The sequence below is a fragment of the Salvelinus sp. IW2-2015 genome, linkage group LG7 (genome assembly GCF_002910315.2).
Source record: "Salvelinus sp. IW2-2015 linkage group LG7, ASM291031v2, whole genome shotgun sequence".
NCBI lineage: Eukaryota > Metazoa > Chordata > Actinopteri > Salmoniformes > Salmonidae > Salvelinus > Salvelinus sp. IW2-2015.
The window spans coordinates 27,813,031-27,837,653 of record NC_036847.1 but is presented as its reverse complement, the minus strand read 5'-3'; the positions used below and the strand labels follow the sequence as shown (position 1 = coordinate 27,837,653).

The 24,623-nt window shown below is 42.3% G+C and overlaps 1 protein-coding gene across 2 annotated transcripts in view; it reads right to left on the bottom strand.

The window, feature by feature from the left end:
• The window catches only part of LOC111966754 (nuclear factor of activated T-cells, cytoplasmic 2-like), a 60,135-nt gene that overhangs the window by 20,705 nt on the left and 14,807 nt on the right, over positions 1-24,623 (bottom strand). The window contains exons 4-9 of one of the 2 annotated variants that reach the window (XM_023991660.2): positions 24,296-24,498; positions 23,781-23,953; positions 20,121-20,261; positions 6,155-6,210; positions 5,763-5,895; positions 4,835-5,548 (exon numbers count right to left, since the gene is read on the bottom strand). In XM_023991660.2, the coding sequence (XP_023847428.1) occupies positions 4,835-5,548; positions 5,763-5,895; positions 6,155-6,210; positions 20,121-20,261; positions 23,781-23,953; positions 24,296-24,498 (1,420 nt within the window). The remainder of the gene's footprint in view (positions 1-4,834; positions 5,549-5,762; positions 5,896-6,154; positions 6,211-20,120; positions 20,262-23,780; positions 23,954-24,295; positions 24,499-24,623) is intronic. The other variant, XM_023991661.2, reaches the window with a different exon arrangement.

Here is a 24,623-nt window from a genome sequence, read left to right as displayed (position 1 = left end):
CAGCAATACATTGGCTCTGGGATATGCAACCATTTCATTACTCACTCACTCTCCAAACATAACAAATAAAATAAAAAATAAACACACACACCACACCATCCACCACATACTGTGCCTTCTGTTAACTTAGTTTTTATCTTCACTATGTTGAATTAGTGCTTGTGTGTTCAATTAGTTATATGTGAAGATATATAGAAAAGCTATATTGTTTATTGTATTGTTACAATCCATAACCGGCTAGAATTGTGTTTATTTTCCTCATATATGAGAACTTTGTAATTTTTAAATAATCATGGAGTAGTTCTTTGTGTCTCTGAACAACTGGTTATCATATATAGTTTATCAACGACGAGAGGAGCTACTCGTTTCGCTTTTAATCTATTTTCTTTGAAAATTGGATACAGAACTTTACGCCGTTCTGCAATTTCCTTCGGAAACTGATCATTCATGTCAATTTTGGTCCCAGCAAGTCTTGTAACCATTATTTTATCTTTAAATGAAGCAAATTTGGCAACGATTGGGCGTTCATCCTGTTGGCCTCTCTGTCCGAAGCGGTGTACACGTTCAAGTTGGATTTTGTCGATAACTTCGCGTGGGATCTGAAGCGCTGTAAGGAGGAACTCTAACTACAGATTCAGGAACTTCCCCTTCTATCTCCTGGATACCTGTAAGTACCAGATTCTCTCTCATGGATCTAGTTTGTATGTCCAGTAAGGCTTCCCTCAGAACGGTGTTCTCCTTTTTAATTTCATTCATTTCGGTTTCAATCTTATTGATTGTCCCTTTTAGCTTGTGTGTTTCCTTCTCCAATGTCGCAGCTTTTTCATCACTCATCTCGAGGCTTGCCTTAAACTCTTTTATATCCTTACTAACTAATTCAAGTATACCCAGTTTGTCATTTATTGATTTTAACAGATCGGTTTGGACCTTTACCATTCCCGGTGGTGAAAATATTAAATCGTCTGTGTCTGTAGAAGAGTCACGTTTCCGTTTTGAAATCGGTTCCCCTGTCTTACTCTCCGTCATGTTTGGGTGTTGCTTGTTTTCGTAATATTTGTCAATAAATGTCTCTAGTTTTAAGATTTGTTTTGTGTTATTATCCAGATTGAAGGTTATCACCGACCAGATTATGTAGTGCTAATATTTTTGTCTAACTTGCCGATATTGAATATTACGTTTTATCTTGAGGTGCTCTACATAACTTCGTTCAGTCCGCCATTACCTTTACGTCCGACTTGTATATTTCCTCAGTGAAATCAATGTACTGTGCAAATGTCATAGGCTTTTTGACAAATTACTATACGACAGACCACGTATTTCACGCTGCACACCCTAATTGGCAAACAAACAAAACAAAGGCAAAGTCTTCTCATGCTTTGTTGATTTCAAAAAAGCTTTTGACTCAATTTGGCATGAGGGTCTGCAATACAAATTGATGGAAAGTGGTGTTGGGGGAAAAACATATGACATTCTAAAATCCAACAAGTGTGCAGTTAAAATGGGCAATAAACACACATTTCTTACCACTGGGCCGTGGGTGAGACAGGGATGTAGCTTGAGCCCAACCCTCTTCAACATGTGTAACAACGAATTGGCGAGGGCACTAGAACAGCCTGCAGCACCCGGACTCACCCTAATAGAATCTGAAGTCAAATGTCTACTGTTTGCTGATGATCTAGTGCTTCTCTCCAGTATCTTCTGCACAGATTCTGTCAGACTTGGCCCTGACAGTAAATCTCAGTAAGACAAAAATAATGGTGTTTTGAAAAAGGTCCAGTTGCCAGGCCCACAAATACAAATTCCATCTAGACACCGTTGCCCTGGAGCACACAAACTGTACCTACCTTGACCTAAACATCAGCACCACAAGTAACTTCCACAAAGCTGTGAACGATCTGAGAGACAAGGCAAGAAGGGCCTTCTACGCCATCAAAAGGAACATCAAATGCAAAATCCCAATTAGAACCCATTGCCCTTCATGGTCTGGGGGTCTGGGGTTTACTCACCAACCAAGAAGCCGTTAAATTCTACAACCACCTAAAAGGAAGTGATTCCCAAATGTTCCATAACAAAGCCATCACATACAGAGAGATTAACCTAGAGAAGAGTCCCCTAAGCAAGCTGGTCCTGGGGCTCTGTTCACAAACACAGACCTCACAAAGCCCCAGAACAGAAATACAATTAGATACAACAAAATCATAAGAAAACAAAAAGATAATTACTTGACACATTGAAAATAATTTACCAAAAGACAGAGCAAACTGGAATGCTATTTGGCCCTAAGTAGAGAGTACACAGTGGCAGAATACCTGACCACTGTGACTGACCCAAAATTAAGGAAAGCTTTGAAAATGTACAGTGAGCATAGCCTTGCTATTGAGAGCAGCCGCCGTAGCCTGTCTTCTCTTGAGAGCAAGTCTGCCTATGTGCACACTGCCCACAAAATGAGGTGGAAACTGAGCTGCACTTCCTAATCTCCTGCCAGATGTATGACCATACTATAGAAATACATTTCCCTCAGATTACAGACCCACAAAGAATTTGAAAACAAATCCAATTTTGAAAAACTCCCATATCTATTGGATGAAATACCAGTGTGCCATCGCAGTAGCAAGATGTGACCTGTTGCCACAAGAAAAGGGCAGCCAGTGACGAACAAACACCATTGTCAATACAACCCATATTTATGCTTATTTATTTTCCCTTTGTACTTTATCTATTTGCACATCATTACAACACTGTACATAGCCATAATATGACATTTGAAATGTCTATTTCTCTGAAACTGTCACGCCCTGACCATAGTTTGCTTTGTATGTTTTATGTTTTGTTTGGTCAGGGTGTGATCTGAGTGGGCATTCTATGTTGTATGTCTGGTTTGTATATTTCTATGTGTTTGGCCTGATATGGTTCTCAATCAGAGACAGGTGTTTTGCGTTGTCTCTGATTGGGAACCATATTTAGGTAGCCTGTTTTGTATTGTGGGTTGTGGGTTATTGTCTATGTTATGTTGCATGTTAGCACAGTGTTTATATAGCGGTCACGTTCGTCTTATTCGTTTTGTTGTTTTTTGTTCAAGTGTTCTTCATTAAATATAGAAGAATGTATTCAAACCACRCTGCGCTTTGGTCCGCTTCTTACGACGATCGTGACAGAAACTTTGTGATCGTAATGTTTACTGTTCATTTTTGATTGTTTATTTCACTTTCATTTATTATCCATTTCATTTGCTTTGGCAATGTAAACATATGTTTGCTATGCCAATAAAGCCCTCAATTGAATTCAATTTAATTGAGAGAGAGAAGAGGTAGTGTGGCGTGTCCAATAGTAAAAAAGAGAATTGAATTAAATTGCCTCAATTATGTATTACTCCTGTCAATACAATCATTCAAAATTGGCTAGTACACCAGCAAGCATGATTTGGCCCCAGATGATTATTTGCTTCAAAATGTTTTAAAATCACAAGCATATAGCCTACAGTTGGAAGGCCCACAATTTGGGCAGAACTCGTGGCAAATACCAAACAAATGATTGTTGAGTTGCGACTGTCAGTGAAAAGCTGCTAATATAGGCCCATGCATATCGCAATATTTACAATACAATCGCGGGAAAACATTGTTTGGAAAGCAATACTAATCTGTCTTCCAGTTATCAAAATTCTCAATTTGAGTATCTTAGTAACACCAGTGGAGAGCATCGTCTTCATCCCCAGTGAGTCCGCTTATTCACTCTTTATCATTGGGCTAGTGAGTGCCATTTGAAACTTTGTATTTGGACAATAATTTCCTCCTCCAGGTTAAATGTCATACTACACAATTATTGTCTCCCTTTTTAGTAGACCTAGATTAGATGGTTGCATACAAGGCATAGCTGCAAGAATTTGTTTTGAGCAGAGGGTACTGACCAACCACCTTTATAATAAAGCAATGCATGCATCTATGCAGAATAACAAAATCCAATTCCTAATGTGATGACTAGCCTAAGCATAGGACAAGATTTTGTAACAGTATTACTGCAGCCTCATGGCTGTTTGCAAAAAAGCATGTTGTGAACAGCGCACACATTTCTTTGTAGGCAAGAGAGAAATGTGATATTATTCCTATTCCCGTTCGCCAAGTTTAGATATGTAAACGAATAGAAAATAGTCAGTCATATATACATTTTAATATCCTGTGTTTTATCTCTCTTCTACCCCTAATTTAATCAAAATAAAACATAGTTTGGAAAGCAAATTGCTATTGCTGTAAAGAGAAGACAATAGAAAGACTCTAATCTGTCTTTTACAGTAGTTATCATAATCTGCAACTTGAGCGAATAGTCTTTTTGGCACCAGCGTAGCACATTGGCCATATCCCCCGTGAGTGCCTTGTGCACGTATTAACTTTTTATAATTAGGTCAGTTCCGCTTGAAACTTTGTTTTGGACGATCATTTCCTCCTCCAGGTTAAAATGGACTTCATATTGTACAATTTGTCAGTGTTAGCAATATAGGCCTATAGTACCCTGTCATTTTTGTCGTATTAAAAAAGATTCTGCTAATGTCTCTAGACAGAAGGTGTAGTAGAATTGCATGAAATGTGTTTATAAACACAAGGAGAAGATGCATATCTGATATAGCCTTTAGCCTAGGCCTACTCGATGCCACTACACGCTCAGCCATGCATTGAACACTGCAGTCTTTTTTGCGAACAGTGATTATTATTTGCCTAAATTATGACTATCCAATACTGTTGTGATTCACACAATAACATTTAGAAAACATGGATGTTACACCACCATGCATCATTCAAGAGCATTAATTCTATTGATGTATAAAACCCTGGCACTAACTTACACTCACCGTCATCAAGGTACATCTGATCCAGGTTCTCCTCCTTGACCGTGACCTGTCCGCCAGGGAGGCTGGCTCTCTGCTCCTCTCCAGGGGCGCATCTCTGGGCTTCCATCCCTCCAGGGGAAGACCTGCCCTTGGGCACCACCTTGGGCTGCTGCTGGATCACAGTGGTGGGGTAATGCTGAGGGGAGTGGGCCGGGACAGGGGAGTGAGCTTGGGCTCCAGCCTGCTGAGGGAAGCTATCACAGTAGATTATATGCTGCTGGTTGTCAGGCTGGAGAGGTGGAGGGTCGCCTTCCCTGAGCAGGTGTTGGTTGGTGGGGGAGAACTGGATGATGGAGGGGTGTTGGCCCTGGCCCCCTCCGTGTTGCTGCTGGACTGGGGAGCCTGTGTGGACCAGGACAGAGCGGTGTGGGTCGGGCATCATCCCCATCCCTCCAGTCTGCTGGTAGAGCCCTTCGGGACTGCCGCTCAGACTCTTGCCCCCGCGGGTGTACACAATGGCTGGGCTCTGTTGCTGGAAGCGGGGGTCTGGGCCGGGGGTGGGGAGGCCGGATCGGACCTGCTGGCATGAGGCCATGCTGGAGACCAGGCTGTTGTCTGGGTGAATGATCCCCACAGGACTGTGGTGGTAGTAGGACTGCGGGGAAACACCCAGGATCTGGGGCATGGCGAAAGGATAGTCATCCACAGGCTCTGTTTTAATGGAGGGAACTGTGGGAGAGACGGAAGACAACAGAGATATGACTGAGGGTTAAGTCATATTGCTTAAAGTAACTACAGCCTACTACACCAAGCATATCAATGTGACATACTAATGACATGGAATAACATATGACTTGATATCATTCCTACATCATTGTATTGTTCTTTCAGAGCACTTAAAGGGGCTCAGAGCCTCCTTATTGCTGATGCCTATGGTACCTACCTGCCAGTGGGGTGAATGTGAAGTGCTGTGGCTGGCTGCGCTTCCTCTTTCCGTTGATGACATAGAAGTTCACTTTGGCAGGATGGCAGATAGATGGGTCACGATAGGAAGGGATCTCAACGAACAGCAGACTCTACAAAATGACATCGTTTTCAGTTCATATTAATCAGTCACATTATTATTATTGATTATAATTGTTTTCAGTTCATAATAATCTGTCACATTATTATTTAAGATTATAAATCAGAGTTGATAAAGTAGGACATTATTATTTTAAATCAAATTAGAAAAAAAAACTAAAACAAACAATCCACACAGTATAATCAGTGACTGGTTTGACCACTGTTTCAGACATGGAGAAGTGGGCCATCTATGAATGGACTGGTACTCACAGGCTGACATTTATCTTTGTCTACTGTTGTCTCCATCTCCCAAATCTGCTGTCCATCTGCAGAGACAGATAAGGGAAGGGTCGTTTCAGGTCAAATCAATAATTCGGGGTATATTTCAATACCCTTTTGGACACAGAACAAGGAGGTAAAAAAAATAAACAATGGTAAAATAATGTGTGCTACTGGTACTATGCTTACTAAGTTGCTGACCAATGAAAAATGTACTCTAAACAATAACAAATGAACTATCCCAGCTGTATCTCTATTGTCTCTTCAACAGATTGAGACAGCATGGGAGGGGATTCTCCACCTGTCTCAGAACACAACACCTAGTTTAACCCATCACATCACTGTCTTCCTGCCACTAACCCATAGGCCATATGATTAACATGGTGTTAGAGAAGGCTCTTTGTGTCACAGATTATATCTCTTTCCTAACCACTTACCATTCCACCATTCTGATCACCTACAGCTATATACAATGCCTTCGGAAAGTATCCAGACCCCTTGACTTTTTCCACATTTTGTTAGGTTACAGCCTTATTCTGAAATGGATTAAATAGTTTATCAATCTACATACAACACCCCCCAATGGAAAAGCAAAAATGTTTGCAAATGTATTTAAAATAAAAAAACATAAATATTACATTTACATAAGTATTCAAAACCTTTACCCAGTACTTTGTTGAAGCACCTTTGCCAGTGATTACAGACTCGAGTCTTCTTGGGTATGACACTATAAGCTTGACACACATGTATTTGGGGAGTTTCTTCATTTATTCTCTGTAGATCCTCTTAAGCCCTGTCAGGTTGGATGGGGAGCGTTGCTGCTCAGCTATTTTGAGGTCTCTCCAGAGATGTTTGATTGGGTTCAAGTCCGGGCTCTCGCTGGGCTACTCAAGGACATTCAGAGACTTATCCCAAAGCTACTCCTACTTTGTCTTGAATGTGTGCTTAGGGTTGTTGTCCTGTTGGAAGGTGAACTTTTGCCCCAGTCTGAGGTCCTGAGCGCTCTGGAGCAGGTTTTTTAAAGGATCTCTCTGTACTTTGCTCCGTTCATCTTTGCCTCGATTCTGACTAGTCTCCCGGTCCCTACCATTGAAAAACATCCCCACAGCAAGATGCTGTCACCACCATGCTTCACCCTAGGGATGGTGCCAGCTTTCCTCCAGGCGTGACACTTTGCATTTAAGCCAAAGAGTTCAATCTTGGTTTCATCAGACAGAGTCTTTAGGTGCCTTCTGGCAAAGTCAGAGCGGGCTTTCATGTGCCTTTTACCGAGGAGTGGTTTCTGTCTGGCCACTCTACCATAAAGGCCTGATTGGTGGAGTGCTGCAGAGATGGTTGTCCTTCTGGAAATATCTCTCATCTCCACAGAGGGACGCTGGAGACCTGTCAGAGTGACCATCGGGTTCTTGGTCACCTCCCTGACCAAGGCCCTTCTCCCCCGATTGTTAAGTTTGGCCGTGCGGCCAGCTCTAGGAAGAGTCTTGGTGGTTCCAAACTTCTTCCATTTAAGAATGACGGAGGCCACTGTTTTCTTGGGGACCTTCGAATCTGCAGACCTTTTTGTTACCCTTCCCCAGATCTGTACCTTGACACAACCCTGTCTCAGAGCTCTACGGACAATTCCTTCAACCTCATGGCTTGGTTTTTGCTCTGACATGCACTGTCAACTGTGGGACCTTATATAGAAGGGTGTGTGCCTTTTCAAATCATGTCCAGTCAATTGGATTTACCACAGGTGGACTCCAATCAAGTTGTAGAAACATCTCAAGGATGATCAATGGAAACAGGATGCACCTGACCTCAATTTTGTGTCTCATAGCAAAGGGTCTAAATACTTAAGGTATTTCTGTTTTTTATTTTTAATACCTTTTCCAAAATGTCTAAAAACCTGTTTTCAGCTTTTCATTATGGGATATTGTGTGTAGATTGCAGAGGATCTTTTATTTTTTTTTATCAATTTTAGAATAAGGCTGTAACGTCACTTTCAGAAGGCACTGTATTTACCATGAAGTGAAACCATTCCCTGACCTTACATTTACCATAATATATTGTATGAAATCATACATACAATCACATATTTACTGTGTCAAGCAAAATTGGTAATATTTTAAAAGTAAAGAAAAGTATATTCTATAAACAAAGTGTGATGGAGAACATTGGTTCAATGGTTGATACACACTAGTGATCAAAAACAGGCCAAACCTGTCTTTAATATCTGACCCTTGGCAAGGCAGTGACTAGGGTCTGGTTTCAATGATGGACTCGTTGCATAGATGAACTACGTTACTGCCTACGTTGATAAGGGGGGGAGGGGTTCCAGGGACTCTCCGAACAAATCACAAGGCAGACATGCCAGAACGTCATGATTTTTGCAGGCAAAACCTATGCAGTGGCTTTAGCTGATGCAAACTAGCCACTTGTGAAATGCACTCCTTAAAAATAACTTCCATGATCTCCATCTTGCGAGCTACTATTTTGTATTTTATTCAAGCGGATAAGGTAGTGACATACGCAGTGACGCAGTTCCTCTATGCCAAAGGAGTTCATCATTGAAACCAGACCCTAGTCACTGTGTTTCCTAGGGTCAGGTTTTCGAGACTAAAACCTGTCTGGTATGAAGAGATTTTAGAGGAGATACTAACCCACTTGTTTTACACCATGTTTTATGTATACCAATACTCTGATATTGTTGCTTTTGACAAATGTCATACTGTAAGGCATTGCTTGAAACTCAAGGTTAGGTCTTGCTCAACAATGTAACATTTATGTGCTGAACATATTTAATGTGCTGGGAACCTCCCATCGTAGGTGTTGTTGCTGTTATCTGCATTTAGCTGTTTGTGTCATTTTATTTTATTATATTGCAGTAACTTAAAACTGGAAAAAGATGATAGGTCAACAACTTGTTGGAAATGACGCTGATGATGAGTTCATGTCACTAGGCAGGTTTCCATTGACTCAGGTTTATTCGACAAAAGCAACGTTGCAAAAAAAATGATTGTGACGTGGAATGGAAACGGCAGATACAGTGGCTTGCGAAAGTATTCACCCCCCTGGCATTTTTCCTATTTCATTGCCTTACAACGTTGAATTAAAATAGATTTTTGGGGGGGTTTGCATCACTTGATTTACACAACATGCCTACCACATTGAAGATGCTACATTTTTKGGGGGGTGAAACAAGCAAGAAATAAGACAAAAAAACKGAAAACTTGAGCATGTGTAACTATTCACCCCTAGAGCCACCGTTTGCAGCAATTACAGCTGCAAGTCTCTTGGGGTATGTCTCTATAAGCTTGGCACATCTAGCCACTGGGATTTTTGATAAATTCTTCAAGGCAAAACTTCTCCAGCTCCTTCAAGTTGGATGGGTTCCGCTGGTGTACAGCAATCTTTAAGTCATACCAAAGATTCTCAATTGGATTGAGGTCTGGGCTTTGAGTAGGCCATTCCAAGACATTTAAATGATTCCCCTTAAACCACTCGAGTGTTGCTTTAGCAGTATGCTTTGGGTCTTTGTCCTGCTGGAAGGTGGACGGAGGTTCCAGTCTCAAATATCTGAAAGACTGAAACAGGTTTCCCTCAAGAATTTCCCTATATTTAGCGCCATCCATCATTCCTTCAATTCTGACCAGTTTCCCAGTCCCTSCTGATGAAAAACATCCCCACAGCATGATGCTGCCACCACCATCCTTCACTGTGGGGATGGCGTTCTCGGGTGATGAGGGTGTTGGATTTGCGCCAGACATAGCGTTTTCCTTGATGGCCAAAACTCAATTTTAGTCTCATGTGACCAGAGTACCTTCTTCCATATGTTAGGGGAGTCTCCTACATGCCTTTTGGCGAACACCAAATGTGTTTTCTTATTTTTTCCTTTAAGCAATGGCTCATTCTGGCCATTCTTCCGTAATGCCTAGCTCTGTGGAGTGTAAGGCTTAAAGTGGTCCTATGGACAGATACTCCAATCTCTGCTGTGGAGCTTTGCAGCTCCTTCAGGGTTATCTTTGGTCTCTTTGTTGCCTCTCTGATTAATGCCCTCTTTGCCTGGTCAGTGAGTTTTGGTGGGAGGCCCTCTCTTGGCAGGTTTGTTGTGGTGCCATATTCTGGATTTAATGGTGCACCGTGGGATGTTCAAGATTTCGGATATTTTTTTATAACCCAACCCTGATCTGTACTTCTTCACAACTTTGTCCCTGACCTGTTTGGTGAGCTCCTTGTTCTTCATGGTGCCGCTTGCTTGGTGGTGCCCCTTGCTAAGTGGTGTTGCAGACTCTGGGGCCTTTCAGAACAGGTGTACAGTTGAATTCGGAAGTTTACATAAACGATTTTTAATGACTCCAACCTAAGTGTTTCAACCACTCCACACATTTCTTGTTAACAAACTATATTTTTGGCAAGTCGGTTAGGACATCTACTTTGTGCATGACACTAGTCATTTTCCCAACAATTGTTTACAGACAGATTATTTCACTTATCATTCAATGTATCACAATTCCAGTGGGTCAGAAGTTTACATACACTAAGTTGACTGTGCCTTTAAACAGCTTGGAAAATTCCAGAAAATGAGGCCGTTAGAAGCTTCTGATAGGCTAATTGACATCATTTGAGTCAATTGGAGGTGTACCTGTGGATGTATTTCAAGGCCTACCTTCAAACTCAGTGCCTCTTTGCTTGACATCATGGGAAAATCAAAAGAGAATCAGCCAAGACCTCAGAAAAAGAATTGTAGACCTCCACAAGTCTGGTTCATCCTTGGGAGCAATTTCCAAATGCCTGAAGGACCAGTGTTCATCTGTACAAACAATAGTACGCAAGTATAACACCATGGGACCCCGCAGCCGTCATACCGCTCAGAAAGAGACGCATTCTGTCTCCTAGAGATGAACGTACTTTGGTGCGAAAAGTGCAAATCCATCAGAACAACAGCAAAGGACCTTGTGAAGCTGCTGGAGGAAACGATACCAAAGTATCTTTTCCCACAGTAAAACGAGTCCTCTAGACGACATAACCTGAAGGCCGCTCAGCAAGAAGAAGCCACTTCTCCAAAACTCCATAAAAGCCTTGCTAGGAGGAGGCGTAGCCGAGAAACACATCCCAATCGGTGAAGCATGGGAATGGCAGCATCATGTTGTGGGGTGCTTTGTGCTGAAGAAGGGACTGTGCACTTCACAAAATAGATGCATCAAAATATGGTATCATGAGTGAGTAACATTATGTGGATGTATTGAAGCAACATCCAAGACATCAGTCAGGAAGTTAAAGCCTGGTCACAAATGGGTCTTCCAAATGGACAAATGACCCCAATATACTTCCAAAGTTGTGGCAAAACGGCTTATGGACAACAAAGTCAAGATATTGGAGTGGCCATCACAAGTCCTGACCTCAATCCTATAGAAAATATGTGGGCAGAACTGAAAAAGCGTGTGCGAGCAAGGAGGCTACAAACCTGACTCAGTTACACCAGCTCTAGTCAGGAGGAATGGGCCAAAATTCACCACGCGTATTATGGGAAGCTTTGTGGAAGGCTACCCGAAACATTTGACCAAGTAAAACAATAAGCGCCAATGCTACCAAATACTGATTGAGTGTATGTAAACTTCTGACCCACTGGGAAGTGTGAAAGAAATAAAAGCTGAAATATATTCTCTTACTATTATTCTGACATTTCACATCTTAAAATAAAGTGGTGAACCAACTGACTTAAGACAGGGAATTTTTACTAGGATTAAATATCAGGAATTGTGAAAAACTGAGTGTAAATGTATTTGGTTAAGGTGTATGTAAACTTCCGACTTCAACTGTTCAATGGGGGAAAGCATGGAAAATTGCTATCAAATATTGTATCAGTAAGGTAAAGGAAGTTTCATTTAAAATGTTACATAGAATTTATCCTGTGAAACATGTTTTGGAAAGATTCAAGCTGAATATTGACTATAAATGTGATTTCTGTGGAATGGAGAAGGAGACCATTTTGCATTTGTTTTTTGCCTGTATTTATAGTAGAATATTTTGGATTGACATTAAGATTTTTATTACACAAAAATAGGACCGGTTGCACAATTTAATGGTTTTGATATGATTTATTTCAGAAATTCTGACATTGATAAAGATGTAGTGTTTTTAATTCAACTGCTAATAATATTAGGTAAATTTCGTAATCACAAATGCAAATGGTCTAATTCAAAACCTAACTTTTTTTCACTTTATAAATAAATGTAACAATATGGCACTACTTTAACTAAATTGAAAAACAAAAAGGCAATTAAAACTGGTTATATTATTAATGGATATGGTTTGTTTTTTAGGATTCCTGGCAATGTAAATAGTTTGTATGTATGCTTGTTTGCATGTGACTATTCCTCTTTTGTTTGTTGATAAGGTAGCCTAGTCAAATAATTAACATCCAATCACATTAACCGTTACTCTCTCGCGGTAATTCCACTAACTATGTAGCCAAACGTAGCTGTTGCTCATTACACCAGCTCTGTCAGGAGGAATGGGCCAAAATTCACCCAACTTATTGGGAGAAGCTTGTGGAAGGCTCCCCGAAACGTTTGACCCAAGTTAAATGATGTAAAGGCAATGCTACCAAAAACGAATTGAGTGTATGTAAACTTCTGACACACTGGGAATGTGATGAAAGAAATAAAAGCTGAAATAAATCCTTCTCTCTACTATTATTCTGACATTTCACATTCTTAAAATAAAGTGGTGATCCTAACTGACCTTAGACAGGGAATTTTTACTAGGATTAAATGTCAAGAATTATGAAAAACTGAGTTTAAATGTATTTGGCTAAGGTGTATGTAAACTTACAACTTCAACTGTATATACATGTATCCTGAGATCATGTGACAGATCATGTGTCACTTAAATTGCACACAGGTGGACTTTATTTAACTAATTATGTGACTTCTGAAAGTAATTGGTTGCGCCAGATCGTATTTAGGGGCTTCATAGCAAAGGGGTTGAATACATATGCACGCACCACTTTTAWTTWTTWTTTWATTTTTTGAAACAATTACTTTTTTTCATTTCACTTCACCAATTTTGACTATTTTGTGTATATCCATTACATGAAATTCAAATAAAAATCTATTTAAATTACATGCAACAAAATAGGAAAAACGCCAAGGGGAATGAATACTTTTGCAAGGCACTGTATAGGAGATAAAATAAAATAAAAATTATTTMGTTTTCCTTTCTTTATTGCGACACATGATTATGGAAATTGTGTTTTTTGAATAAATTATGATTGCTGAATACTGTAATTTTGAAGGTACGCGGGGCATGTGATGTTATCAACTATAAAGCTCCACTCCACATTTAATTCTAAATACCTACTGCTTGCAAAAAACATTTATTCAACAATAAAGATAATGTTTCTTTGCAGCACAAAGATTGTCTTGACTTTGAAGAATGCCTGAATTGCTTCACATTGGATTTTGAAGTTTCACCATCAAATTGTTTCAGATCATCGGCCTACGTGAGTGCAAGTTACACTATGGCACGGACCGTGGTAATAAGTAGGCACAAGATAATTATTAGAATATGGCAAATATTAGTMGATTCTTGCATTCTATCCATGCTGGCTACCAGAGACATGAAACATAGGTGCCCTAGTAGAATACAACTATGTTTCAAGATGAATTCCTCTCCAAAACACACAAATAAATACAACTATGTTTCAAGATGAATTCCTCTCCAAAACACACAAATAACCAACAAAAAGAACCATTGTTGAAAACATTTTTACATTTAAACTAGATTGACCACCTTTTCAAAATAAACAGCCTACCTATTTTCTCAAATGGAAAGAAATCCAGTATTCAGCGGCCTGATATCCTTTTAATACTGTGTGGGAAACCCCATGTCAGACCACAAATGAAAGGCACATATGCTGAAATGAGTCAGCAGAACAAAGGTGGATTCCATGAATCTTGSCAAGATTTCTTTGTTTTATTTTTTCTCTTGTTTTATGGTTAACTCGCTCCGTTTCAGTACACAGTAATGACAGGTGATGACTGCTGCTGTCTTGGTGTTTATATTTGTTTGTGTTTTGTTCTAAAACTACTCTACTGGATACCTCTAGTATTTTCGTGTATCTCTGGTAATTAGGAATGGAGGCAGTCAGAAAGAGTTGAGCAGGCCCAGCTTGGCTTCTGTCTGTGTGTGTGTGTGCGCGCACACAACTGTCTGTCTGTCTGTGTGTGTGTGTGTGTGTGTGTGTATCCTAGAGCCAGAGAAGGCCCCAGCCAGAGCCAGTTGTGTCCCATTCAAAGGGATTTCATTGGCTCACTGTTCCAGAACTCTGTGTCATGTGGAGAACCTCTACAGCACAATGGCAATCCCTCTTCTACGTAGATATACTTTTTTTCTTCTTTTTTTTTTCTGTCTCCAATACTATACATTATTGCAGTGTGTTGTAAACCAGCAGCAGGGAAGCCCAGTGAAAAAAGTGTAGATAAGAAATCCAAGTTTTAGCTAAAGCAGTCCACAGAGAGCCCACATCTCACAGCTCCCCACACTCGGCCCACATCTCATAGCTCCCCACACTCGGCACACACAGAGCCCACATCTCATAGCTCCCCACACTCGGCCCACAGAGAGCCCATGTCTCATAGCTCCCCACACTCGAACCCCAAAGAGCCCACATCTCATAGCCTCCCCACACTCGCCCACAGAAAGCCCACGTCTCATAGCTCCCCACACTCGGCCCCAGAGAGCCCACATCTCATAGCTCCCCACACTCGCCCCCAGAGAGCCCACATCTCATAGCTCCCCACACTCGGCCCCAGAGAGCCCACTCTCATAGCTCCCCACACTCGGCCCACATCTCATAGCTCCCCACACTCGGCCCACAGAGAGCCCAGTCTCATAGCTCCCACACTCGACCCAAAGAGCCCACATCTCATAGCTCCCCACACTCGGCCCCAGAGAGCCCACATCTCATAGCTCCCACACACTCGGCCCACCAAATCTCATAGCTCCCCACACTCGGCCCAAGAAGCCAGTCTCATAGCCCACACTCGCCCAAAGACCACATCCATAGCTCCCCACACTCGCCCCCAGAGAGCCCACATCTCATAGCTCCCCACACTCGCCCCCAGAGAGCCCACATCTCATAGCTCCCCACACTCGGCCCACATCTCATAGCTCCCCACACTCGCCCCCAGAGAGCCCACATCTCATAGCTCCCACACTCGGCCCCAGAGAGCCCACATCTCATAGCTCCCCACACTCGGCCACAGAGAGCCCACATCTCATAGCTCCCCACACTCAGCCCACAGCTCATAGCTCCCCACACTCGGCCACAGAGAGCCCACATCTCATAGCTCCCCACACTCGGCCCACAGAGAGCCCACATCTCATATAGCTCCCCACACTCGCCCACACTCATCATAGCTCCCACACTCGCCCACAATCTCATAACTCCCCACACTCGGCCACAGAAGCCCACATCTCATAGCTCCCCACACTCGCCACAGAAGCCCAATCTCATAGCTCCCCACACTCGGCCCACAGAGAGCCCACATCTCATAGCTCCCCCACTCAGCCCACATCTCATAGCTCCCCACACTCGGCACACAGAGAGCCCACATCTCATAGCTCCCCACCTCGGCCACAAGAGCCCACGTCTCATAGCTCCCCACACTCGAACCCCAAGAAGCCCACGTCTCATAGCTCCCCACACTCGGCACACAGAGAGCCCACATCTCATAGCTCCCCACACTCGGCCCACAGAAAGCCCACGTCTCATAGCTCCCCACACTCGGCCCACAGAAAGCCCACGTCTCATAGCTCCCACACTCGGCCCACGTCTCATAGCTCCCCCCACACTCTCTGCCCCCAGAGAGCCCACATCTCATAGCTCCCCCACACTCGGCCCCCAGAGAGCCCACATCTCATAGCTCCCCACACTCGGCCCCCAGAGAGCCCACATCTCATAGCTCCCCACACTCGGCCCCCAGAGAGCCCACATCTCATAGCTCCCCACACTCGGCCCCCAGAGAGCCCACATCTCATAGCTCCCCACACTCGGCCCCAGAGAGCCCACATCTCATAGCTCCCCACACTCGGCCCCCAGAGAGCCCACATCTCATAGCTCCCCACACTCGGCCCCCAGAGAGCCCACATCTCATAGCTCCCCACACTCGGCCCACAGAGAGCCCACTCTCATAGCTCCCCACACTCGGCCCCCAGAGAGCCCACGTCTCATTGCTCCCCACACTCGGCCCACAGAGAGCCCACGTCTCATAGCTCCCCACACTCGGCCCACAGAGAGCCCATGTCTCATAGCTCCCCACACTCGGCCCACAAACAACCAGTTGTAATGYGACACAACCATATGCTAAGACTAATAACTAACAGATAAAGCATCTAAAAACTAGGCTACTCCATAGCCGTCATAGACAAAGTCCAAAGACTGCTGAGGGCCATAAACAACAACCTCTAGAGGAAAACTATTGAGAACCACAAATAAAAACGTAGATGTGATTTATGGAAGGTGATAAACAAAACCTGGACGGCCAAGCTATGTACAGTATAACAAAACCTAGACAACATAACACACCAGCTAACCAGGAATAAAAAGCTACATTAAAACAGTCCCTAGGTTGTGCATCTGGTTTAATAACAGCTGATGTTTTGTTCAGTGATTGGGTGACGACTGCCAAGGTAAACCAAATAGCTGCCGTAAGTGCTGTAGATGGATCAATGAGGCTCTTCCCTGTGGACTCAGTATTGAGGATATTGAGGTGCAATTAGGGGACATAAACTGTATATCCCTTTCTACACAGTGGCTGCGTTATTGGCAAAATATCTGATCTGATTGGTCAAAAGACCAATTAGTGGCTAAATAATCATCTGCCTATGTAAATGCATCTAGACAGTCTGTATTGAGTGTGGAAACAGAGAGCAGCACAACAAAGACTGTCCCGAAAACTGTGACTGACTGTGACTGACATCTTCCTAGGGCTGCAGGTAGCCAAGCGGTTAGAGCTTTGGGCCAATATCCGAAAAGTTGCTGGTTCAAATACCCGAGCCAACAAGGTGAAAAGTCTGTCAATGTTCCTTGAGCAAGCCACTTAACCCTAATTTGCTCCAGGGGCGGCATATTTACAGGTGAAGTCGGAAGTTTCCATAGACCTTAGCCAAATACATTTAAACTCAGTTTTTCACAATTCCTGACATTTAATCCTAGTAAAAATTCCCATCTTAGGTCAGTTAGGATCACCACTTTATTTTAAGAATGTAAAATGTCAGAATAATAGTAGAGAGAATTATTTATTTCAGCTTTTATTTCTTTCATCACATTCCCAGTGAGTCAGAAGTTTACATACTACACTCAATTCGTTTTTGGTAGCGTTGCCTTTACATTGTTTAACTTGGGTCAAACGTCTCGGGTWGCCTTCCACAATAAGTTGGGTGAATTCTGGCCCGCACACGTTTTTTCAGTTCTACCCACACATTTTCTATAGGATTGAGGTCAGTGCTCTGTGATGGCCACTCCAATACCTTGACTTTGTTGTCCATAAGCCATTTTGCCACAACTTTGGAAGTATGCTTGGGGTCATTGTCCATTTGGAAGACCCATTTGTGACCAAGCTTTAACTTCCTGACTGATGTCTTGAGATGTTGCTTCAATATATCCACATAATCACTCATCATCACTCATGATGCCATCTATTTTGTGATGTGCATCCGTCCCTCCTGCAGCAAAGCACCCCCACAACATGATGCTGCCACCCCCGTGCTTCACAGTTGGGATGGAGTTCTTCGGCTTGAACGCCTCACCCTTTTTCCTCCAAACATAACGATGGTCATTATGGCCAAACAGTTCTATTTTTGTTTCATCAGACCGTAGGACATTTCTCCAAAAAGTACGATCTTTGTTGCAAACCGTAGTCTGGCTTTTTTATGGCGGTTTTGGAGCAGTGGCTTCTTCCTTGCTGAGCGGCCTTTCAGATTATGTCGATATAGGACTCGTTTTACTGTGGATATAGATCGTTTTGTACCTGTTTCCTCCAGCATCTTCACAAGGACCTTTGCTGTTGTTCTGGGATTGATTTGCACTTTTCGCACCAAAGTACGTTCATCTCTAGGAGACAGAACGCGTCTTCTTCCTGAGCGGAATGACGGCTGCGTGGTCCCATGGTGTTTATACTTGCGTACTATTGTTTGTACAGATGAACGTGGTATTTTTCTGAGGTCTTGGCTGATTTCTTTTGATTTTCCCATGATGTCAAGCAAAGAGGCACTGAGTTTGAAGGTAGGCCTTGAAATACATCCACAGGTACACCTACAATTGACTCAAATTATGTTATTTAGCCTATCAGAAGCTCCTAAAGCCATGACATAATTTTCTGGAATTTTCCAAGCTGTTTAAAGGCACAGTCAACTTAGTGTATGTAAACTTCTGACCCACTGGAATTGTGATACAGTGAATTACAAGTGAAATAATCTGTCTGTAAACAATTGTTAGGAAAATGACTTGTGTCATGCACAAAGTAGATGTCCTAACCGACTTGCCAAAAACATAGTTTGTTAACAAGAAATGTGTGGAGTGGTTGAAAAACGAGTTTTAATGACTCCAAACTAAGTGTACGTAAAACTTCCGACTTCAACTGTATATGGCTGACCCTGTAAACCAACACAGGTCATTGCACCTGTACGTGACAATAAAACATATATATATATATTTTTTTTTTTTACTATGACAAACAAAGTACATCTCTTAAGTACAGTGTACAATCCTGTAAGCTGTCAATGAAGCACATGAACAATATGCACTTGATACTAATACTGTCAGCTTGTTGAATAATTGGGTGAAGTCTAAAATAAACCTACAACAAAACCTTGCTGTGATAAGCTTCTTATCCGAAAAAGGACACCACTGTTTAGTATCAGGAGGAATCTGAATGCAAATATCTGAGCGGTGAGTGAGGAGGAAAGGTCAGGATTCAAATGACAGAGAAAGCACGCTGGCCTTTGTCACTATTACTCAGTCACATTGATTCGTACAGCAATATCTGACACCATCTGTGTTGTAATGGTGATTCTGCCATTCCGTTGTACAAGTTAAGATCTTTAAATAGTTGTGTCACAAGGCCTAACTAACACTGGATTGAGCAGACCAATAAGAATGCAGTAATGTAATTCTGGTACTGTGATGTCACAAGCAAGGCTAGTAGCGTCTTTTTATTTTCCTAATGTACTGAGGTATTTGAAGCTTGTCTACAGGTGTGTGTACAACATGCAACAGAGGTCCTATTCCATGCAAAACAAAATAAACAGCATAAAGATAACGTAACACATAAATAACAAGCGGGGAGGAGAGGGCACAGGAGAGTGAGGCTTCGCCTTATCTGATGGATCATGCAAACTATTCATAGGTTAAACGAAGCATGGCATTAGCTATACATTAGTTTCAAAGTGGTGCTGGGGAAGTGAGTTTTAAAACTGTGTAGCTGAATTTGTGAAGGCATGAACAAAATGAGAGCAGGGATGGGGTCAATTCCATTTCAATTCCAATCAATTCAGGAAGTACACTGAAATTCCAATTCCAATTCTMTTCAATGCTTTTCAATTAGGAACATTTTAAATTGGAATTGGGTTTACTTTCTGAATTGAATGGAATTAAAATGGAATTGACCCCAACCCTGCAAGAGAGTAATGTGATAATAAAGGACTGTGGTGTTAAAAGCATGGGTAATAACTGTAAGTCTGATTATCATGGCTGGTTCATGAGGGTAAATACTTTTGCAACCCTTCTGGCACATAATGCAAAAGGTTTTTTACAACAGAATCTGGCAACTGTTAGAAGAATACTGTCAAACATTTTCCTGGATCAAAATAACCATAACATTTTAAATAGATGAGGCGGCACATCATACAGCATATGGACCATGCCATTATCATTTCCTCCCTCCCTCAGAGGTGTTGGCTGAATACTCACCATGGGTTTTTTCCATAAAGATGACTTTGGAGTCAGAGCTGAAGTTCTGTCCCGTCAAGATCATCTGCTGACCTCCCAGGACAGAGCAGCTATCCATGTCTTGTTTCTCCACCATTGGTAGCTCATGGGCCGACCGCTGGGCTGTGGGATGGAAGAGAGAACATGACGTTACACATTCTGTGGTACCGACAGGTCATGTTGGCGTAGTGGGTAGAGAACTGGCCGCTGGGCTGCAGGACAGCAGACGGAGCATGGTATTATTATGACATGACATTACACACTCTGTGGTAGGTCAGTTTGATCTCAGGTTGATATTTGCTTTGAACTCACAAGGTAATTGTTGACAGATTTCAATGAATGAGGCTTGTACCGACTCATTTCAAAACCATACTTCCTCATTGTGTATTTCAAATATTTGTCTAAATATTAGATTTGTGTAAACATTAATATAGRCCAATGACTTGGTACAGTGCAGTACATTTAGTGCAGTGGGAGGATATGAATGAAGGTTGTAATGTAAATTGCGGCTACACGCTAGAGGCCTGGACACACAGAGCACATCATGGAAGTGGGACTCTGTCCAGTGGAAACAAATGACAGAGTGCAGTAACCTACAGTACAGAAAGGGGCAGAGGGGAGGAAGAATGAATATGGAGGATGGACCTCTCCAACACTATCATCATTACGCAATGGAGCGTATGTTGGCATATGTTCAACAAACCCTGTGACCTGTATGTGAAGTAGACACTGAACGGCTACTGTAGTGTATTCTCTCCTGGAACGGTAGATTTCCTGGACTGATAGCTTAATCAGGAAGCTACAGCCACAGAGACAGCCATAGAAATAGAAAAGAGGCAGCCATAGAAATATAATTACTAGAATGGGAAAAGCTCCTCAGACCATGGCAATTCAACTGGAACACTCATGGGTACATTCAATATGGTCACCTGTGCATAAACCCATCAACTTGAATGGGAATTTCAGATCTAGTCATTCTTTTTGTAATATTTATTTAACTACGAAAGTCAGCTAAGAACAAATTCTTATTTACAATGACGGCCTATCCTGGCCAAATCCGGACGACACTGGGCCAATTGTGCGCCGCCCTATGGGACTCCCAATCACAGCCAGATGTGATACAGCCTTGATTCGAACCAGGGACTGTAGTGACGCCTCTTGCACTGAGATGCAGTGCCTTAGACTGCTGTGCCACACTCGGACCCCATAGGGAGGCATCCAGGGTTGGGGAACCATTACGTTAGAGCATTAAATGACTCAGCGCTTCTCTTGCTATCTATAGTGACTGACCTTATTCCTTTGGATCAACTGTCGCCAGTCTGAAGTTGATTCATGCCAGGTAACATGCTTGAGTTACAAAGGGACCAAATTAATCACTTGTAATGAATGAGAAGGGCAGTTGCCCTCATTTTAGCTGTTTCATGTTTACTTCTAGAGTAGTTTGTGTGGCAATTAAATTTAAAAACATTTAGTACACATGAACAGTGTAGTTACTTCCTCAAGCTTATCGTCATCGTCCTGCCTTAATTACTGAAATTCAATCTCCACTGAGGCTTGTGAAGTGACCTTTGGACAGTCTACTATACTGTGAGTACACTGAGGATGATACCTGGAGGCTAGTCTCTTCATCCACATCACTGACGGACAGTTTCGCTTACTTATCGGCCATTTTGACAGATGTGCTGGGTGTGTTATAGTACGATTGTGCAAATACAACTTTGCACCTGATTTTTGGGGGGGTTCGGTGATGCCAGCACTACATAATCGTAAACACACAGATACACACACAGTGTTGAGGGTTGAGAGAACCAAATCAAACTGCCTTGACTGCTCAGGGATTCGAACCAGCAACCTTTCGGTTAATGGCCCAAAGCTCTTAACCACCCAACCGCTATGCTACCTGCCACCCAACAGGTTTAGACATTAATGTGAAATGCCTACTTACAAGCCCTTTCCCAACAATTCAAAAGTAAGAAAAATGGGTAAAAAAAATTTTTTATGGTAACACAACAAAATAACAGTAATGAGGCTATATACCTGTACCGAGTCAATGTGCAGGGGTATGAGGTAATTGATATAATGTTTTCAAATTTTTTTTTTTTAAGTAGTTAGGCCAGTTGAGAACAAGTTCTCATATATGTACATGTAGGTAGGGTTAAAGTGACTAGGCATTCAGGATAGATAATAAAGAGAGTAGCAGCAGCGTATGTGAGTGTGAAAGTGTTGTGTATGTGTGATTGTGTGAGTGTGTGGTGTCAATATACATGTGTGTGTGTGTGTGTGTTTTGTGTGCGTGAGCATATGTAGTGTGTGTGTGTGCGTCTGTGTGTGTGTGTGTGTGTGTGTTGGAGTGTTAGTGTAGTATGTGCAGCTGTGTGGGTAGAGTCCCTTGAGTGTGCATAGAGCCGGTGCAGGAGAGTCAGTGCAAATAAAAAGGCTGTCAAGCCTAATCATAAAATAGGCTTGTATGTCCGTGTGCCTGGACCTGATGGTACTACTCCCAGCTCATTTAAATATAGACCCACTTACTATGTGTGTTACCTCTGGTTAACGTCAGTCCAATGAAAACAGGCAAGAAGAAACATAGCTGGAAATATACTGCACTGTGTAAAATCAACATACAAGCACATGTTAAACCTAAACCACCCTTTAAGACACATCTATAGTAGGCTATAGAAGGCATAGACAGAATTATACATAAAATAAAATCATACAATCATAGGTTTATGACATATAGAATGACATGGCCCTTCTCTGGACACTGTGTTAACTAACCTCCAAACGAGCTTCAATGCCATACAACACTCCTTCCGTGTCCTCCAACTGCTCTTAAACGCTAGTAAAACCAAATGCATGCTTTTCAACAGTTCGCTGCCCGCACCCGCCCGCCCGACTAGCATCACTACTCTGGACGGTTCTGACCTAGAATATGTGGACAACTACAAATACCTAGGTGTCTGGCTAGACTGTAAACTCTCATTCGAGACTCATATTAAACATCTCCATTCCGAAATCAAATCTAGAATTGGCATTCTATTTCGCAACAAAGCCTCCTTCACTCACACTGCCAAACTTACCCTAGTAAAACTGACCATCCTACCGATCCTCAACTTTGGCGATGTCATCTACAAAATAGCTTCCAATACCCTACTCAGCAAACTGGATGTAGTCTATCACAGTGCCATCCGTTTTGTTACCAAAGCCCCTTATACCACCTACCACTGCGACTTGTATGCTCTAGTCGGCTGGCCCTCTCTACATATTCGTCGCCAAACCCACTGGCTCCAGGTCATCTATAAGTCTATGCTAGGTAAAGCACATCATCATCTGCTCATCTATCACTCCAGTGTTAATTTGCTAAATTGTAATTACTTCGCTACTATGGCCTATTTATTTCCTTGCCTCCTCACGCCATTTGCACACACTGTATATAGACTTTCCTTTTTTTGTATTGTGTTAATGACTGTACCCTTGTTTATTCCATGTGTAACTCTGTGTTGTTGTTTCTGTCGCACCGCTTTGCTTTATCTTGGCCAGGTCGCAGTTGTAAATGATAACTTGTTCTCAACTAGCTTACCTGGTTAAATAAAGGTGAAATAAAAATAAAAAATATAAAAAATGTGTTGGATTTATAGTACTTACAGCACTCGATTGGATGGGAGGAAACTTGCAGTGAGATGTGTTGCCCATTGGGTTGGGGTATGTGGACACGGAACACCAGACGCACACGAGTGTTCTTCCGTCCGATGTCCGTCTCGCCCTTCCTCAGCTCAATGTCAGCATTCCTGAGCTTCAGGATCCCAGCACAGTCGATTCTGAGAAACACACCAATATGAGATCTACTGTAAATCCTGTACCGGTAAACAAATGTTGCATTATGATTACAACCGATATGGCTAATTACATCAGACCTGTGTTCAATTAGTATGTTATTTTTCATTAAAATCCTTGATTGAGCTTGCCTGGCACAATGGAACCAATAGAATAGTTTTATCAGTGCAAATCCATCATGCCAATCTTGTGGCACTGGAGACAGGCTGAGTAAAAATGCTCAAAAAGTTTAGAAGAAAACAAATACTATTTGAACCCAGTTCTGCAAAGGACACTGCTCTGTCTGGGTGGTGTTCGGCATGTGTCACTACTCTAGCTACTCTCACATCGCTTTCATGTTGTTCTTGGGCTCCAGAGGGATCTCCAGGACTTTGGTGGAGTTGATAATCTTCTCGTAGCTGGTGGTGGTGACCGTCTTGCCCGTGATGCGGTGGACCTGGTAGAAGGCGTGAGGCTTCAGAATCCTGTCGTCTGCAGTCCCAATGAAGATCTGGAGGCCTAGGGGCTCCTTACCCCTGTAGCCATGCAACTGGAAGAAAACACCAGAGGAAACTCCAATAAAACATTAATAAAACAAAGTCAAGATGCTCACACTTTTTATAATGTGTCATTTTTAAATTTAAAGAACATTTCTTCTCTACCTGTTCTTTTTCA